Source organism: Haliotis rubra, unplaced genomic scaffold, assembly GCF_003918875.1.
Source record: "Haliotis rubra isolate DU_JTF1 unplaced genomic scaffold, ASM391887v1 Scf51, whole genome shotgun sequence".
Classification (NCBI taxonomy): Eukaryota; Metazoa; Mollusca; class Gastropoda; order Lepetellida; family Haliotidae; genus Haliotis; species Haliotis rubra.
In genome coordinates this window covers 2,853,526-2,874,722 of record NW_025767202.1, presented here as the reverse complement: position 1 = coordinate 2,874,722, position 21,197 = coordinate 2,853,526, and the positions used below count along the sequence as shown (strand labels likewise).

The 21,197-nt window shown below is 39.6% G+C and overlaps 2 protein-coding genes across 2 annotated transcripts in view; one reads left to right on the top strand and one right to left on the bottom strand.

Moving 5' to 3' along the window:
- Positions 1–19,768, bottom strand: part of LOC124292238 (putative GPI-anchored protein pfl2) — a 64,187-nt gene extending 44,419 nt beyond the window's left edge. Inside the window, exon 1 of the mRNA XM_046729291.1 lies at positions 19,586–19,768. The gene's annotated coding sequence lies outside the window, so the exon portion shown is untranslated. The remainder of the gene's footprint in view (positions 1–19,585) is intronic.
- LOC124292204 (uncharacterized protein K02A2.6-like) lies at positions 6,141–9,299 on the top strand. Its single transcript, XM_046729256.1, has one exon. It carries the CDS (start codon positions 6,141–6,143, stop codon positions 9,297–9,299), a length of 3,159 nt encoding a protein of 1,052 aa, XP_046585212.1.
- Positions 19,769–21,197: the final 1,429 nt, after the last annotated feature.

Genomic DNA, 21,197 nt, shown 5'->3' with positions numbered 1-21,197 from the left:
ATGGTTGAGGCCAACACTATAGTTTATCATAGGCATGCGAATGTCGTAGCGTTACGAACGTTTTCTATTGGAACACAAGGTTCCAGCCGTTTGCATAATTTATATTTCAAAGACATATGATCCCAGCTCCGTGTAGGACTTACTTCAATTCCAGCAACAGAAAAGACATTTCAATGAAAAACTATATAACAGCTTTAGATAAAATATGATGAATCCATGAAAATAATATTAATATTAGAAGCATGTTGTCCGTGGACAGAAAATGTATAAATATTACACACAGAGTTACGCTTAGACGGTTACAGTCTTAATGAATCTTTGAATTCCCACAAGACCTATCGCTCACTTTTCGCTCCTGAAATTGTCATGACTGTAGGGCCAAGTCGTGAAGATGCTATCAATATCATTTATTAACTATTTGCCAAGTCTGTCAAAAATTGTAATGTATGAACAAACATTGCCAAATCTTTTAACATCAAACAATATAGATGTTGTGTAATTAATACCATAGCTTTTATCTGAAATATGCATTCAATACCAATAGAAACTTAATATGTTACTAGCACCACGTGCAAGTAATCAAACTGTAATCGTACTATAGGCCCCAGGGCAAACACTGCTGAATAAAATCGATCTATTATCCGACCTTACTTTTGACAAGAATCTCAAGAATAATACTGTGCAATATCGTCATTATCTGAACGCCTTCACAGACGCATATTCCGGAAAGATGTCTTGAAAAACATGAAGCTGCGTCTAATTTATAGATGAACATAATTTCCTCGATACTCATTAATCAGATGAACCTTCATTTAGTGCAATTCACAAGTGACTTCAGAAAATGCATAATTCTTGTTAATGACTTCACGATCGGAAAACATATTATATTTCATGAGTGCATTATAGAACGCTGTAGTAGATAAACATAATTTCCTCGATACTCATTAATCAGGTGAACCTCCATTTAATGCATAGATGGTTCTTTTCAATGTCTTCAAGGACGGAAAACATGTATTATATTTCATAAGTGTATTATAGAACGCTGCAACGATTCGGCAGAGAAATACTATTGTGCCATAGTATTCCTTATATGAACCTATCAGTGTATAACATTAGCATTCAGATATTGTTATAAAATAAGTTAAAAATTCCAAATATTATCGTGTAATATGACAAGAGATAGTGTTGCGTTCGCTGTGACAAAAAGGTTTCGATATTCAAATATAACATTTAATCAAAGTGACTACGAAGTAGGCCTGCATATCACTCACAACAGAAATAGATACATAATAATGTTATGTTTATTTTCCAACACATCAGTTGCGAGAGCAATGTTTATGCCAACTAAGTTTCCGTCAATTAATACAGCATTTTTAAAAGATGATTTGCTTCAATTAAAACATTCGAAGAATGAAAAAGAAATTAGGCCTATTGCTGAAATGATTAGTAAAAATATAATTAAAATCCATCTATGGGAAGGGATGCCAGATGGACATATCAAAACAAAACCGGATAATTACTTGGAGTATAGACTTTCAAAAATAGCATATTAATTAACAATGATATCAGTTTTTAATAAAATCACTAATAATTCTGACACGTTGCCGATAAGCCTGGAATCGTGTTCAGATGTTTTCATAAATACACTCACACGAACGCCCAAGTGCACTTTGCGCCCTATTGGATAGTGTTTACAAAATCACGTTTCGCGAAGGCCGGTATTGAAACGCCAATTACATCACTTATATTTCATATCCAGCGGCGACAAATGAATCACTGCATTCTAAGGCTGGGACGGGTACTCGGGTACTCGAATCCGGGTCGGGTACAGCTGGAATCGAGTCCTATTTCTAGGAATCGATTATCCGGAAAGTGAGAGAGCTCTATAATGACAAGGGCAGACAATAGCTTGTCTTTTTCATATTTGACGTAACACACATTTACATCATTGAGTGAGTGAGTGAGTGAGTTTAGTTTTACGCCGCACTCAGCAATATTCCAGCTATATGGCGGCGGTCTGTAAATAATCGAGTCTGGACCAGGCAATCCAGTGATCAACAACATGAGCATCGATGTGCGCAATTGGGAACCGATGACATATGTCAACCAAGTCAGCGAGTCTGACCACCCGATTCCGTTAGTCGCCTCTTACGACAAGCATGGGTTACTGAAGATCCATATTCTAACCCGGAAATTCACGGGTTTTTTACATAATTGGTATTGTCCGATTAATGGAGCATAGTTTTAATGACTGTAGTTTATCTGTGCATGAGCAGTGAGTAGTTAAGTTACAGTAGCAGCAGGAACAAAACGTTCGTTGTTATAACGAGGAGTGTAAGTAATGGTGTTACTCTCTATATTGGTTAAACAGGCGTAAAATTAAATAGCTTGAGGTCAGTTTTAATATCTTATTACCAACTGTTCAAGTTTTCTACAATAATCTCTGTCAAATCGTGACTGAATTTTCAGAAAGTTGACCCGAATGTATTTCTTACATTTCCGGGTACTCGATTCCGATTCGGGTACGTACATGCGGGTACTCGATTCCATTGTTTCCTACTCGTCCCAGCCCTACTGAATTCCTCATACATCTTTAGAATCTAATTACAACTGGTCTTTTTGGCACCAATACCAAGTGTCTAGATAAAGTGAAACGAAAGATATTGGGGGTGGAAACAACTGCTGTGCTCGAAAGACAACACCTGTTTGAAATGTAAACAAAGAAAATTTCAGACTTTACACTGTGTAGCATTTTCTCAAATTTTCAGACACCCAATTTGCATGGAAAGAGCATAGTAGCAAGAAATAGGAAATTAAAAATAGATACAATACAGAAATGTGATGTGTTTACACGAAACTGTCAAGTTTCTGTGCTGCGTGACGCCATGACTGACGCAAAATCACGCAGAACGACAACGGTAATAATCGGCATTTCTGGCTTCTTCTCTTTCTTAAAATGGGAGTGTATTTGGCAATTTCTCTGAGGTGAAGGTCGGTAGAATAAGAGTATACACAATCACCATATCCAGCCGATTACACTTTCAGTATCATAAGGTAATCGTTCGGATATTTTTTCATGAAACTAATTTAATTATCTACATGTAGCCTTGTTCAATATCATATCATACGTGGGTATAGGGTGTACGTGTTATATTCTTTGAAAGTGTTTGTTTGAATAATATTTACAGAAGAAGTTAACACATTTAGTGTAGTAAAGCATATATAAACCTTTCCACAAGTGTTAAAAGATGAAACGTAGGCATCATGTACTTATACAACATGTATTTTAGTTCCTATGATGTGCATAGATACAGTTTCGTATGTAACTCTTCGTCAGAAAAATTTCCAATATCGAAGTCCAGTCCACGATACACCCTATCCTTTCTTTGCTGAACTGGCATCATGAAAGCAGTGTTAGCCATGAACGCCATTTGCGAGTTAACCACACTGTTAAAAAGTTAGCGGCGGTCCTTAGGTGTGTTAACTTAACGTCACGTTAACAGCCTGTTAAAAGTTAACAGAGTTTTCAACAACAAGATAACTCTCTGCTATGTCCTACGGAGGAGACACTAAGTCCTACGTAGGAGATATTAAGTCCTACGGAGAACTTAGGAGATACTAAGTCCTACGTAGGAGATACGTAGGAGATATTAAGTAGGACTTAGTATCTCCTACGTATCTCCTACGTAGGACTTAGTATCTCCTACGTATCTCCTACGTAGGACTTAGTATCTCCTACGTAGGACATATCTCCTACGTAGGACATAGCAGAGGGTTATCGTGTTGTTAATTTGTTAATTTGTGTTCCTTGTATATATCAATGATTTACCTGGAAATTTACAAAATATCACAATAATGTTGGCCGATGACACATCAATCGGTGTTGCGGGAAAAAATGTAAAATCCATAGAAGCAACTCTCAACTATGATTTAGCCCAATTGAATAAATGGGCAGAAAAGTGGTGTGGTGTGTTCTAACGGTTATATCTAGCATACTTTAAGACATAGAGTGAGTGAGTGAGTGAGTTTAGTTTTACGCCGCACTCAGCAATATTCCAGCTATATGGCGGCGGTCTGTAAATAATCGAGTCTGGACCAGACAATCCAGTGATCAACAGCATGAGCATCGATCTGCGCAATTGGGAACCGATGACATGTGTCAACCAAGTCAGCGAAACTGACCACCCGATCCCGTTAGTCGCCTCTTACGACAAGATAGTCGCCTTTTTATGGCAAGCACATGGGTTGCTGAAGACCTATTCTACCCCGGATCTTCACGGGTGTTAAGACATAGAGGGGGTGGTGGTGGTTCTAACGGTTATATCGCAAATACATGTAGAGGCGGGAGGCCTAACGGGTATGAACAACAATAAAAACTTTCATGCATTTATGACCCACATTTTCGAACCTTTTATCAGTCTCTAAAAGGGAGCTGGCAATAGATTTTAATGAGCTTCGTCCTTCAAGCCTGAAAACCTTTTAATATGGTTGATTAATCCTTTGTCATTTATCAATAAAAGTAGTGAGGTTGTGCTTTATTGTTTTAGATTTCTAATATATATGGACACTATTGGGACGTTGGTAACTGTCATCAGACATTATTTGACGACATTTCTCATGGTTTAAATATAGCCGACTTTATAGAAGATAAATATCAGTTTACAACACAACTGCCTAAATCTTGGTATTTTCGGAACCAGAGAAGGGATATGCCGATATTTAGGTCGTTAACCTAGCATATTATGGTCACGAATATAATTTTCTATTTATTACCGAAGTCTTTAATTGCGGAAATTACGCGATAATCTACTTTCCAACAAAGGCAGGCTCCCCGTCATCGTTGTATTTAGAAGGCGGCTTCTTAGAAGCAACGTGACGTCATAACATTGTTCATGATGTCATGTCACCATGACAAAGTGATATTTTACCCGGTGCATATCGCATGAAAACAAATTATCCCCGATATGTTTGCCCTCGTAGGTTATAAGCATTGCTATGATCATTCTTTGAGGTTAATGCCACCCGTTGAATTCTTTGTTGTATTTTGAGCGGTGAAACTAAATAAATGATTTCTTTGGTCTACCCATAACAATTAAGGTGTCAACTTCCACTGTATACCTTACAGAAAAAAGTTTTGACTTTACTCTGATAACGAGTGTAATGCATGGTACTTAAGAATCATATTCCGATTTAGTCATAACCATTCCAACTTTTACATACATCCCTAATCTGATTCCTTCTTTGGGTGCCTGTACAACTTTTGTGTAAAAGAACGTCACTGATGTACACAACATGGCTACCGATCAAATAAATTGATGATGTCCAATCCATGTGTAATCTTTGTGTTCACAAGCCATCATAACTTAATGAAGATGAAACATGGTGTCAGAAGTGGGATTCTCTCAAATGTGAGTGTTTAAAGTGAAAATGGCAACTAAAATAGACATTCATCCTCTGAACTTTGAGTCAAATAATTTGGCGGAAAATTGGAAGAAATGGAAACAGACAATTCAACTATTGTTTGATGGCCCTCTTACAAACAAGCAAGACAGTGAAAAGTTTAGCTACTTTCTGCTATACATTGTTCAGGATGGTCGTGATATTTACAATACACGGACAATTGGGGAAGGTGATAAAGGAAAAGTGAAAACTTTGATGGAAAGGTTTGAAGCACACTGTGTACCTAGACAAAATGTCACCATCAACAGATACAGATTCTATACAAGAAATCAGGCCCCAAATGAATCAGTTGATCAGTATCTCACAGATTTAAGAACATTGGCTAAAGACTGTGCTTTTGGTCTAATTTCTGAGGATATGATCAGAGACAGAATTGTGTGTAAACAAATTCAAGAACGTTTACTCCAAGAACATGATCTTGATCTGACAAAAGCACTCACAATCGCCAGAGGTGTAGAAGTTAGCAAGAAACAAATGAAAGAAATTAGTGCAGAATCCCAGGTTCATCATGTAACACTGAAGAAATCAGAAAAAACTCTAGACCCCCAACACAAGTGAATAGAAGACAGAACTATGGTAGACGTGAGAACCTACAACCACATTGCCCGAAATGTGCTATGCAACATGCCAGGACAGACAGATGTCCAGCTGAAGGTATGGAATGTTTCAACTGTCATAAGATGAACCACTTTGCGTCAGCATGCAGATACAAGTCGTCACATAGGCCGCCTCCCAGGAATTCTGATAAACAGACATATTCCAGAAAAAACAACAAACGCAATCCTGATTCTCAAGTTCATGCTATAGAAGAAGACTTCGAGGATGATTTTTTTATTGGTAGTATCAACAACAATGTGGACGCAGTTGATGAAGCTGACAGAACAGAAGTTTTCGCAGATATAGTAGTGAATGATCATCATTCCATCAGCATGAAACTTGACACTGGTGCACAAGTAAACATTCTTTCAGAAAGTGACTACAACAATTATGCTGACACTCTAGGACCGCTGGAGAAAGCAAACTCAAAATTACATGCGTACGGAGGTAGATGGCTGGATGTTCGTGGAACTGTTAGACTGAAATGTACGTATGGAGGTACAAGTGACAATCTCAAATTCTTTGTTGTGAGTGAAGAAGGACCTTCCATATTGAGTCTGAAGTCATGTGAAGACATGAAACTCGTAAAAGTTCTTCTATCGGTAGAAGCCAAGAGAATCTGTCATTCAAGTAAAGCTGAAGACATGATCAAGGAATATGAACATGTATTCAAGGGACTTGGTCATATGAAAGAAGAGTACAGGATACAGGTGGGTGACAGTGTGTCACCTGTTATTCATGCACCGCGAAAGCTGCCTATAGCAATGGAAGAGAAAGTCAAGTTGGAACTTCAGCGTATGGAAAACCTACAAGTAATATGTAAGGTTGATGAGCCAACACAATGGGTAAACTCAATAGTGGTAGTCACCAAGCCCTCGGGTGACATTCGTTTGTGTCTGGACCCTGCAGATCTTAACAAAGCAGTTCGCAGAGAACATTACAAAATGCCAACAATAGAAGATGTTACAAGCAAAGTAGCTGGGCACAAGTACTTTACAGTCCTTGATGATAAGTCATCATACTGGCAGATTCCCTTAGACCACGAGTCATCACTGTTGACAGCATTCAACACACCGTTTGGGCGGTATCGCTTCCTGCACTTACCATTCGGAATTAAAAGTACAAGTGAAGTGTTCCAGAAACGTATGGACAAAGCATTTGAAGATCTGAAAGACACTCACCCTATTGTGGATGACATTCTGATATCAGGCAGAACTATTCAGGAGCATGACGAGAACCTGAAAGAAGCACTGGAAACAGCAAGCAAGAAGGGTATCAAACTAAATGTTGACAAACTTCAACTGTGCCAAACAGAAGTCAAGTTCTTTGGCGAGCTTCTTACTTCTGAGGGCATGAAGCCAGACCCAGAGAAGATTGAGGCGGTGAGACAAATGGAAACACCAACCTGCAAGAAAGAGCTTGAAGGATACCTGGGTATGTTTACTTACTTAGCCCAGTATGCGCCATCTCTATCAGAGAAAACACATGTCCTCCGTGAGCTCATTAAGAACGACTCACACTGGGATTGGACATCAAATCATGACAGAGCTTTTCGTGAGATAAAAGATCTCATCACAAGGTCACCAGGGCCTGTGCTGCAGTATTTTGATCGAAAGAAAGATGTGATTCCTCAGGTCGATGCATCACAAAATGGCGTTGGAGCCGTGTTGTTACAGGAGAAAGGACCTGTAGCATATGCCTCAAAGGCAATGACAGATTCACAGCGTAATTACGCACAAATAGAAAAGGAAATGATGGCAATCGTGTTCGGGTGTGAAAACTTTCACCACTACCTCTTTGGAAAAAGCTTCAAGGTCATCTCCGACCATAAACCACTTGAGACAATATTTAAAAAACCATTACATGCTGTTCCGCTGAGACTGCAAAGAATGCGTATTCGTCTACAGATGTACGACATGACCGTTCAGTACACACCTGGGAAGGAGATCCCAGTGGCAGATATGCTATCGAGACACTTTAAAGAGACAGACAAACTGCTCAACATTAACTCGCTAGATGACGATGTACAAGCATATGTACACATGGTCATATCCAACCTGCCAATCTCCAACGACAAGATGTCTGACATCAGAGCTGCAACAAGTCAGGATACATCGCTACAAGCAGTAGCAAAGTATATCCACAATGGATGGCCTACACCGGTCAAGGAATGTGTCTCAGAAACCCGTGACTATTGGACATTTCGTGACGAATTAAGTCGTGTTGAAGGAATTCTGTTTAAAGGGAGAAAAGTAATTATTCCCACTGTAATGAGAGAGCAGATGTTGGAGAGAATTCATACAGGTCACATGGGCATGCAAAAGTGCAAAGATCGTGCCAGGGATCTTCTGTACTGGCCTCGGATGTCCAGTGACATTGAGAGGATGGTAGATCTGTGCAGTGTTTGTCAACAATATCGAATGATGCCAAGCAAAGAGCCTATGATTCCCACAGATATTCCAAGTCTTCCTTGGAAAATGGTGGCAACAGATGTCTTCCACTTCAGTGGGCGTGAACACTTGCTAGTTGTTGACTACTATAGCCGGTACATAGAGATCGCTGCACTGACAAACACAAAGGCATCTTCTGTAATAACCCATATGAAGTCAATCTTTGCACGCCATGGAGTGCCAGACAAAGTTATCTCGGATAATGGACCCCAATATGCGTCAAGTGAATTCAAACAGTTCTCACGGTCATACGACTTCAAACATGTGACATCTTCTCCAACCTATCCTCAGGCTAATGGACTAGCCGAGAAGTCTGTTGAGACAGTCAAAAGAATGTTGCTGAAAGCAAAGGAAAGAAATGAAGACCCATACTTATCACTCCTTGCATATAGGAACACCCCTGTATGTGCTCTTGGATCGCCTGCTCAACTGCTGATGAGTCGAAGACTCAACACAAACTTGCCTTGCCATAATGAGATGTTGCAACCGAAAGTGGTCAACCCAGAGAATGTTCGGAAGGCAATAACAGAGGCGCGAATGTACCAGAAACAGTATTATGATCGAACGTCCAAAGTTCGACAACCCCTGTATCCGGACGGCAAAGTGCGAGTGAAACTTGGAAGAGATTGGGTACCAGCAACGATCACAAAATCAGCTGATACTCCCAGGTCTTACCATCTGAAAACTATGAACGGTGTTGCATATCGGAGAAATCGACGTGACATAAACCCCACCAAAGAACTCTTCCAGACCAACCAACAACACCTGAACCAACGTCCAGCTCATCGATGAAGCAAGACTATCCAGTCCGACCTCAGAGCATTCTGATGAGAAACCCAACTACCTGCACGTCAAGTGGTCGACCAGTGTTCAAACCGGGGCGGTTTGAAGATTGACATTCAGTTTAAAGCATTCTGTTGAAACATATTTTGAAAGACTGTTAATTTTAAACTATATTTTTTTTATCAATGTGAAAGTTAAGTGTTAAGAGTTTAGCCTAAAGTTTTTGCAGTTACAGTTTGAATATTTTATTAGCTGCTTATGTGTTAATATGAATAAGTTTTGGTAAATTTTAAATGAAGGTTTTCTTTAGTAAAACGAAGGGGATGTAATGTATGGTACTTAAGAATCATATTCCGATTTAGTCATAACCATTCCAACTTTTACATACATCCCTAATCTGATTCCTTCTTTGGGTGCCTGTACAACTTTTGTGTAAAAGAACGTCACTGATGTACACAACATGGCTACCGATCAAATAAATTGATGATGTCCAATCCATGTGTAATCTTTGTGTTCACAAGCCATCATAACTTAATGAAGATGAAACAACGAGCACAACTGATCAATTCCTTGAAGCAAATGATGCAATTCAATATCATTTCTACATTTTATTTTAAATGCATAGATCAAATACAACAACTGAGTAGACAGACTGACTGCTATGTGGCAAGGAATAACCAGGCGCCAGCGATTTATGATATCCTTAGCAAATGTAACTTAAAATTCCCTCTCATAAAAATACAATAATATGTAGTAATATGATGAAGAGAATAATGCGAACCAGGTTAAACTATGACAACGCAATATATGAATGTATGATCGAAACATAAATCATAATAAATAACATATGATCAAAACATGAAATTAACTTCAAATATGTCATTGCGTCAACATTGAAAATAATTCGAAAATGAAGAAGAATAAACGTACATTTCAACGCGTAAACAAACAATATCCTGTTATTTGGTGATATGCTATGAAGAACTTCAATATGTAATAGAAATAACATTAAATTATTGAAAGCTATTGCTCGTAAAATATGTCCTTGCGTCAACATCGAAAATAACTCCATAATGAAAAACAATTAACTTTAATTTTCGAAACATACACAAATAATCTCTGGCTTTTTTAAGACGTGTCACGAATAATTTCACAGCTGGTAGAATTAACATGAAATTATAGAAACCATATGCTAACAAAAATTTGAAAATTAGTACTGACAAAGCGTTTGTCACAAACATAGCTATTACCCCCGCCACATGTCGATATCTGAATGTCGCAATTATCCTCTGTCTGACTCTGAAAATTATGTAAACGTTACCGAAACTGTCATCTGATGCCTTGATACAAAATGCGAACAAATTCCATCCATTAGGTTTGGAGATATCGCAAGAATACTCGCTGTGACCTTGAAAATAATCCGAAGGTCACTGAATTCGACTGGCGTTAGACGATACGTCCAACGCATGTTGGTACTACCTTTAAGCAAAACATATTAATTCTGTCTTGTATTTTTGCACTATAAAGCTAGACATGTGCAAAACACTTTTCACTGTGAACTTAAAATGAGCACAAGTTTCCCAATCAATTGGTGTTGGGGGAATCCCGCCAATACATCTTGATATAAAGGGGGTGCGTGGGTAGTGTCTCCAAAACAAGCCCTTTCAGTAAACATGAAGGGGGAGTCACTTGAACAAGCGATTGTAGTTTTAAAACTGCTTTTTTGTGCAGTTTAATATCTAAGTTTGACTTTTACCAACATACAACATGTGTTTTGCATATTTTGTTTCAATTGGTGTTGGGGGATTCCCGCCAATACACCTTGGTATAAAATTGGATCAAAATCTATTAATTCTGTCCTGAGTTCGCGGCTACCAAGCTTGGCATGTGCAAAACTGTTACACCTTCGCTGTGACCTTTAAAATGACCTCAAGGTCACTAAATTCAAGTGGTGTCGGTAAATCTCCAATCTCCAGTCAATAAACCTTGGTACCAAATTTGAACAAAATCCATCATTTCTTACTCGAGTTCTTTCAGTAAACAGAATGGAGAGTCATTTGAACAAGCGATTGTAGTTTTGAAATTGCTTTTTTTGTGCAGTTAAATATCTAAGTTTGATTCTAGCCGACTTCTACCAATCTCAAACATAGCATATTTTGTTTCCTGAAGTTTGTGATGCATTTTATTGCCGATTTTACGTTTTTCCGGAGTACCAAGCCAAGATACAAAGTCTCAAAAAATGGGGATCGTGAGGCTGCAACATAGCAAAACCAATTTGCTTGAGGCTGACAGATAATATGTAGAAAAATAAAAACAGCTGCATTTGTATCATATTCTAGGTGAGGCTGACTACTATTTGAACGTCCCTCGTAGTTATACCCGTTAGAACACCCACCCACCTCTCCGACTCTACATGCATGCAAGTGTGTTAGATATACCCGTTATAAACCCACCTCTACCCCACCCCCACTTTATATGTATACATATCAAAACCTCAAAAGATATTTGCGAAAAGACATGATACAAAATTATCTCAAGGTCACTCCATTTCATTGTGTCGGTGAATCTCGCCAATATATCTTGGAACCAAATTTGAACGAAATCCATCATTTCTTTCTTGAGTTATCGACCTAACAAGCTTATTTGAAAAACAAACACCCGCGTATTTACGAGTGATTAAAACTGTTATTACAATTTACGTAAATACTTATTACATTTTACCGCAACGAAAATTATTACAATTTACGTCAATTTTTATTACAATTTGCGTATTACAATTTAAGTCAATTTTTATTACAATTTACGTTTTTATTACAATTTACGTCAAGTTTATTGCAATTTGGCTGCAAGTATTACAATTTGCGTTTTTTATTACAATTTACGTCGTAACAACCCCGTTGGTTATAATGTTTAACCCGCTGAGCGAATACACGGCCGCATATACACGTGTTGTGACATAAGAAACATGAATTGATGAACTTCATGGCCGGAAGATCCCGAACCTGTCGGTAGCGGTAGGTCAGTAAGCCCAAGCTTTGGTTGACATGGAACATCCCCAGGCTGTTAGTAATGTTGTAGTGTCTTAAACAACGCGCCGTCGGGTCCTAGCCTGTATCAACTGTGCAAATGGAGGCCACTTCCGATGTTGACATGTTTATTGAGTTATTACAATACCACCCTTTCAGGGCGCGTCGTTCGTTTTCCTGTTAACAAGGCTATGCTCGTGCAAATAGAAAAAGGGAGATCGGTTTTATAATGGGATGTATGTGTATTCTGGCGATGTTACTTATCCAGATTGTTTCTTTGTATTCCGGGATATGATCCGATAAAATAGAATCAACACAACGCTATTAGTCTGTGGATTACACACACATAATAGATAAAGACTCGCACCCTCATCACGAGCCGATACAAGTCAGAGCCTTGGCTTACAGAGGAATAGCACACTTGTATTGACGACTGTTGAGTGAGTGAGTGAGTTTAGTTTTACGCCGCACTCAGCAATATTCCAGCTATATGGCGGCGGTCTGTAAATAATCGAGTCTGGACCAGACAATCCAGTGATCAACAGCATGAGCATCGATCTGCGTAATTGGGAACCGATGACATGTGTCAACCAAGTAAGCGAAACTGACCACCCGATCCCGTTAGTCGCCTTTTACGACAAGCATAGTCGCCTTTTATGGCAAGCACATGGGTTGCTGAAGACCTATTCTTCCCCGGATCTTCACGGGTCGACGACTGTTGAAGTATTTGATGTCACAAGACACACCGGTAGGATTCTTCCAACCCAGAGGGGCGGTGGGGAGCCTAGTGGTTAAGTGTTCGCTCGTTCCCCACATGGGTACAATGTGTGAAGCCCGTTTCTGGTGTCCTCCGCCGTGATATTGCTGGAATATTGCTAAAAGCGGCGTAAAACTATGTTCACTCAGTCACTCACTCCAACTCATAATTAAGAAATGCCGAGCGCTCTGTCTCTTATGTATAGTGTAATAAGTGTGAGTGAGTGAGTTTAGTTTAACGCCACTTTTAGCAATATTCCAGCAATATCACGGCGGGGGAAGCAAGAAATGGGCTTTACACATAGTACCAATGTTGGGAACCAAACCCGGGTGTTCAGCGTGACGAGCGAACGCTTCAACCACTAGGCTACCCCACCACCCCAGTGTAATACACTATAAAGTGACAGCCCTGAACTATTATGGTTAAATCTTGAAGACTCTTGCTTGAGCGAACTGTATTCCTTACCGACGATTAATCTAAGGCAGAAAACAAACAGAAAAGCGACGGTGTCGGCGACCTAAAGTAACAATCTTCGTTCAGGACTGACTCACTTGCTGTTCTTTTGACGTGTCTGCTCCCTGCGTTAAGACGCGCTTAACCAAGGAAACAAATGATAAACGGTTTGAAGACGGTTTACATTTGGGTTAAATATCTTCTCGTTATTATTTTAATTAAATCTGAGATTATCGTAAACCATATGGAGCAATATGAACGTCGCATTTCTACTTCCAATAAAAGTTTAGATCAGTACCTCCAGATGAAGCTGACTAGTCACGCGACATTCCACAGATGCATTGTGGGTCTGTGGACTTGCGTTATGGGCGCCTTTGGTCTTTTAGTGAAGCATGTTAGAAACAGTAATAACAGTAAAGAGAATTCCAGTTGACCTGCTTCACTGGCAACAATTAGACATGACATTTGATTGTAACGCCATGTTAACTACTTCACGTGATTCCACCAAAGTCATTTAAGTTTTAGATCATTAAGTCTCATGTCATCCTTCACTATTGTATTCTACGTCTTCTCTGAACATGCCAGAAACGTAACTGAATATACAGTTGTGTGTTGTAGTCTCTTGTACACATGGCTGCCCTGTTGGGGACAACACAAATGTATATATGCTATTCCAAAAAGAAACGCATAACTCAGAAATCTGTTGCGAAATTGCTGTATTTTCAAACATATATAACTCATCCACAAAAAGAGTTTCGGATATCCTCCGAAGTCCACGCACCCTTGCTGCTATGCTCTCACCCGTAGCAGTACGATCACGCAAATGTAGTACCCGGATGTACCGATCTTGGGCTGCAGTGGTGACTGATTTAACCTTGAAACTCCTTCAAAACGAATGCCGATTTCCGAAAGTAATCTGGATTTTTTATAGCCAGACAGTGCATGCTTTTTGCTGCACAATTTCAACTGGAAGGTGATTTATGTTGCGTTGTGGCGATGACTTTTGAATCCTTGTTAGAAATATCATAAAATTCAACATTTTCAGGTAAAGTCGTTTTTTAACTTGTGCAATTGTGTAAAATCATGTTATCAACACTTTTGTTACATACTTTGACTGATTTTGATTGAAATAATTAATAGATTTTTAAAAATACAAAATGCCTCTTTTTTGGGTTAGTATAGTACAGAAGCCATTATCATTACATATTGGGGGGCGGTCTTTTCGACTTAGAAAAAGCATATGATACAACATGGAAACATGGTATCCTAAAAGATTTACACGAGTTTGGATTGAGGGGTAGACTACCTCAATTCATATCTCGGTTTCTAAATAACAGACAATTCCAAGTTCGGGTGGGTTCCACACTGTCTGACTACTTCCACCAAGATTAGGGCGTCCCCCGAGGCAGCATCCTGTCTGTCACACTTTTTTAGCATCAAAATTAACAGCCTCACTAACGTTCTGAACAGTTGCGTTGATGGGTCCCTTTTCGTGGATGACTTCAATATTTCATGTCGTGGTAAGAACATGCACGCAATAGACAGGCAGCTACAACTCTGCCTTAACAAATCCAAAAATGGGCCAATGAAAATGGTTTTAGGTTTTCAAAATCCAAAACGAATTGTATTCACTTTTGTCGTAAGTACAAACCACACAAGGATCCAGACCTAACTTTAGATGGTACTCCCATCAAAGTAGTAGAAGAGGCCAATTCCTTGGACTCATATTCGACCGCCACCTGATATTCTTACCACACATAAAATATGTGAAAACAAAGTGCCTGAAGGCTTTAGACTTGCTAAAAGTAGTTTCAAATACAGAGTGGGGAAGGGATCAGACCACCCTCCTTCACCTGTACAGATCATTAGTCCGCAGTAAACTGGATTATGGCTCCATTGTCTACGGTGGAGCCTGCAAAAGCAATTTAGAAAAATTAGACTCTATCCACCACCAAGGACTAAGGCTCTGCCTGGGAGCTTTTAGGACCTCTCCGGTAGACAGTCTATATGCGGAGGCCAATGAACCTTCCCTTGAACAACGCCGCATTAAACTCTCACTGCAGTATATCACTAAATTACGTTCAAATGAGTCCAATCCAGCATACAACTGTGTTTTCAACCCGCTCTATGAAAACTTATTTCCTAAACTGCCAAGCCTGGTTCCACCACTTGGAATAAGGATCAAACCACTCATATCTGCAGCTAAAATTGATCTCAACATCATTGCGCCTTACCGACTTCTGTCCTCACCACCATGGCAAATGGTGAAACCACAGGTCGATCTTACCCTCACCAAACTCAAAAAGTCTGAAACAAATCCCTTGGTGTTCCAACAGGAATACAACCAGTTACGTTCGAAGTATAACACTCACAGATCCATCTTCACAGACGGGTCCAAGGACGATGGCCAAGTTGCCAGCGCTACAGTCATTGGAGCCAAGACTGTCTCCTCTAGGATCCCCGACAACAGTTCCATTTTCACCGCTGAAGCCAAAGCTATCTTCTCAGCTCTGACCTACATTCAACAGCAAAATCAGTCCAAAAACTTCATCGTATTTACAGATTCATTATCCTGCCTTCAAGCACTTCTAAACGTGACTTCAAGTCACCCAATCATCCTGGACATATTAGAACTGTACAACGACCTTTCTACTAGCCAATATGACATCATCCTCTGCTGGTTGCCGGGTCACGTCGGCATAGCAGGTAACACTAAGGCCGATGCTGCAGCAAAAGCAGCTCTTGAAAAGCCCCTATCTCCACTGCTAATCCCGTACAGTGATTTCAAACCCACTATCAAAAGCTATACTCGGGACTTGATGCCAAAAAGGTCGGACACCCAAGTAGGAAGAAACAAACTCCATGAATTGAAGCCAACAGTCGGTTATACCTGCTTGGGTTGCCAGTCAAGACATGATGAAGTAATTTTACGACGATGTCGTATTGGCCATAGTCGGTTTACACATGACTATCTGCTAAAAACAGATGGGGATGGACCCCCCATATGTCTCTCCTGCGATGAGGCTCTCACCGTCAAGCATATTCTGCTTGACTGTGTGGATTTTACATCTGCAGGGACTCGCATTATCACGCAACCAATCTGAAAGATCTGTTCTCAAGCGTGAGCGCTCATCTGATACTAAACTGCCTGAGGGAAGTCGATCTATATCATAAAATGTAACTGTGTAATGTCAATAACGAATGTATCTGCTTTTCAATCTAGTGCTATGACAACGTAATGAATGTATGACTTTGAAACGAAACCACTTTGTACTTACAATGTATATTAATGCAGACTTGTTCTCGTCACTATATGGCTGGAATAATGCCGATGTGACGTAAAGCCCAACTCAACTCAACTCAACGGTAGGGTAGCCTAATGGTTAAAGCATTCGCTCGTCACGCCGAAGGCCCGGGTTTGATTCCCCACATGGGTACAATGTGCGAAGCCCATTTCTGGTGTACCCCGCTGACATATAGCTAAAAGCGGCGTAAAATTAAACTCACTCGCTCATTACATGTTGACATACCGAAATATGCCTGAATTAAAACCTATAGATCAGATAAATGTTGTGATACATTTCAAAATAGCGCGGCGAAAGAACTAGCGATAGATTCATACACGGAAAACAAATGTAAATTGATCAATGACAGATTATTAAAGATTGTTGTTATCACTTGTTATACATTCTGTCGTCTCTACCTTGTGTGGTTGATATTATGACCAACTACCCACTTCATGGGGCCCGTCCACCAGAACTGTTTTCCTCCAAATGCTACAACCTTATTGTACTGACTCGGGAAACCGTGAACAACGCAAGAACTGTAACTGAGCTGTACTACTTCCTTCAGATATTTGGATATTTTATGCCATGTGCTTTCATCTATTGTTGTTCACGGGCTCTTGTCGATACAGGCTTCTCATTTGTCACTACAGTTATTCTGTGGAGTTTTCGCAGGATTTTTGTTGGGTTCAAAAGAAGAGAGTGGTGTCGAACGTTTAATCTCCCGTTACGTTAAGGTAAGTTAATCCCTTTCCTGTTTTCTAATATTAAGTGGGTCAAAGGCAAATGTAATTTAGCCACATTTACCGTCTGAACACTCCGTCATAACAAGCAGGTGTCCAGAAAATCGTTGTAAAGGTATGAGAAGTTTTGCGCATCCTTAACTGAAATATTCTGTGAGCAAAAAGGTATGGTAAAGGTATGACAGCTGCCTGTAACTAATCAAATCTGGAGCAGGCAATCCGATGATTCACATCGTTGCGAATGAAAGTATGGAATCTATTCTATCCCACTGCTAGCCAAAGAATGACAGTGTTAGTATAACATGTCCTTCTTCATCCCTACAAACTGCCCATCATGTTCCAAGTCCGGAAACTGCTTTTCTCGCGTAAATTCAAGATAGCGATTTAAGTAACATTTGTAGAAAACAAGATGTAACGCTGGAAGACTGTGAGGAAAATGAATGATATCTTCGACATGGTGCGATGTGTGTGGCTGTTACCTCTTGCTACATTCAGCTGATATAATGTTTGCCAGAAATGTGTTTAGATAATCATTATCTACTATGAGAGTTTGGTCAAACAAAACTTTAAACAAAATTATTGTTTAATAATATTCCTATTCATATCTGAATACTCATATCAAAGACCCGTGAATATCCGGGTTAGAATTAGTCTTCAGCAACCCATGTTTGTCGAAAGAAGCGACTAACGGGATCGGGGTGGTCAGGCTCGCTGACTTGGTTGACACATGTCATCGTATCCCAATTGCGTATAGATCGACGCTCATGATGATCACTGGATTGTCTGGTCCAGACTCGATTGTTTACAGACCTCCGCCATATAGCTGGAATATTGTTGAATATGGCGTTAAGCAAACAAACATAAAACAGAACAAACACAAACAAAGAATATCATAACATCAACTTACACTTATGTGCTTTTACAAAACAAGGAAGTCAGCATTATACTTTAGCATTAGTCCATGAAAAAAAGCATATTGACAGGCGATGATACCTATGGCCGACAAACAACTTCCCTTTCCACAACAGGTGGGTTCAGTGTATTTCCACCGTGGACGTCGCGATGCCTCAGTTGAAGGGATGCAGGTCGATGGTTACCACTTTGGTGATCTCAGGAGCACGGGCGATGACAGATGTAGAAGCATAATTGAGGGAATCTGGGATTCGAACCCAGAATTTGTCATTTGGGGCAACCCCAAAGGGCACACCCCTGACCCAGCATATCCCCATCAACACAGCATATGATCTACATCAATATAGGCGTTCATAACCGTCACAACAAATTTCTAATCCGTCATATAAATCTTGCTAACGTTTTAGTCACACAAATCATGCATTAAACTATGGACAACACCTGTGGCCATAATGTCCTCTGAGGACAACAAACGAGCGGACACTAAACACCTACTGACGTAATATTTTACGCTTTCCAAACGCTGCAATGTCAAGAGACACCCTGTGACTTCTAGTCAGTTCCCTCGTTTACAGAAATTTCTGTCGAATGATTATTGCGTTCTAAAGAACTCAAAGCAGCTCTGTTGAATGCACGAATCATGATGTGTATCATATGTTCAGATAATCTCAAACTCATTTGACATTAAATGAACTGCGGGACAAAAGTCACTTGGAAATTATCTAAACTTACAAACATTGCTAGACTGAAAAGAGTCGTGTGTGAGATACTCATTGATATGCTGCCTGTGATATCGTCTGTGATATCCGTGACAAAGCCATCACCATTAACGACGAGCGTATGAATTTATGATCAAATGACAGGGAAATGAGATGTTATTGATCACCAAAATTCCTTCCTTCAACCGTTCGGTTAGTAAACAGCAATAATGATCATTACAATAGGTACAGCTAAGCAGACTAAGTGCACTGTTGACTTCCATTGACTGTGACGACGTAACATCTGACGATGTCACAATAATCTGTAATCTCAAGTTCACATCTATGTAACGGCAATAATGTAAAGCATAAGGAATCAGTCCCACAAACAAAGCAAATGTAACTGTTAAGTCTTTACGTACCTCAGCCACCGTTTGCTAGCAATGTTAACATATCTCTTCCAACAGCCAAGTGCCAGTCCCGACCAAGATTCACCTTCAGAGACCCAGATCCCGACTGTATACTGACATGAGATCCAGTGGTACTGTATCTGTTTTACGCGACGTCACAACATCGTTAAATCCATTCAGCTCCACGAATCAAGTCTCTAGATAATACAAGTAAGCTAATTAATTCATTATCATTCCCTGTCGCGACTCTATAGCTGAAGGCACTATTGTGCAAAGCTCTCATACTTGGTGCTAAAAAGCTTAAGGTTTTTGTTTACGGCGCATATTAGAGTAGGTGCTCCATGTATGTCAGTACACTACATTGTCGCAGGTTCGTTTCAAAAGCCATGCTTCTTATCGATACCAGATCGTACCATACCTTGTCATCTTAAACCTCTGATTATGAATTAGTCAGGAAACAAAATTGGAACTTGTATAAAGTCTATATATCAGGGTTATACAAGTGTCACAGATGCTAATTTAAACATGATTAAGAAGTGAAATCAATACACAGGATCAAAAGCCTGATAGTTCACCACTGAAATAAACGTAAAAACAGTAGGAAATGCATGCCATGACCGGATTTACGTATGTTTTCAGATATTTCCTAACTTCGGGCATATATTTCATATGAATCTATACCTTTGAAACATATGCTCATCGTACATTTTCGTATGCACAAGTACCTCGTTCATGTATGCCATGACCGGATTGTCAAGTATTTCCAAACATGAATTGCAAAACAGATACCCCAGTAAATACATAATCATACAGTATTTCCGATGCATTCCTTTGAATTTCAATGGGTGCTGAAATTTCCGATTTCGTTCTAAGTTTACTCAGGTTGGAAACACGTAAATTTACTGAGGTGGGGAAACACATGTAAATTTGCAAATTTGCAAATGTTTACACACCTTAGATATTTATGTATCATACTGGATTTCAGGAGTATGTATATGAACGATTCATACACTTTCATGTTACCTGTGGTCAAGCAAGATGGTCATTTGTTTCCATCATGTGAATTACTTGGTTCATGTAATTTCACTTTCACACATTTTAGTACGTTTGAAATCAACGTTCACGTGACCTCGTTATTCTTATCATCAAAAGAGCCTAATTAAGAAAGCAGTATTACGCAAGCTAACATGGCTTATTAAGCTTCACTCGCTCTTGCTACCAGTACCAGTAACGCTTTGTCTGCGGTGTTGGCAAATCTTGTGAGTGGTGAACAAAAGGCCGATGAGCTGCCCCTTTGTCCTTGCAAGTGTCCCTAGCTGTCCCAACAGAATAGCAATTTATCTCTCTTGGAGCAAGGTGAAACACGCTACACGAACCAACTCGTAATTTCTAAAGTCTCTTCAGCTCGCGCATCACTACCGTAAAATAGTTTTTGGCAGTACATAATTGGAACATTATTGCGCTGCATGTGACCTTTCTTAAAAGTCTGACAGTGCCTGAACCGTGTTCTTTCTCCTTCCGCTAAGCCTTTGCTGTAATAACGCCATACATGAACTTAAAGGTGTCCATATTTGTTTCATTAACACAAACGTATTCGTCTGGCTGGCTAAGTAGTCGTAACCAG

Excerpts from the sequence above, each read along its gene's own strand:
- LOC124292204 (XM_046729256.1), top strand. The coding sequence starts at position 6,141 with ATGAACCACTTTGCGTCAGCATGCAGATACAAGTCGTCACATAGGCCG.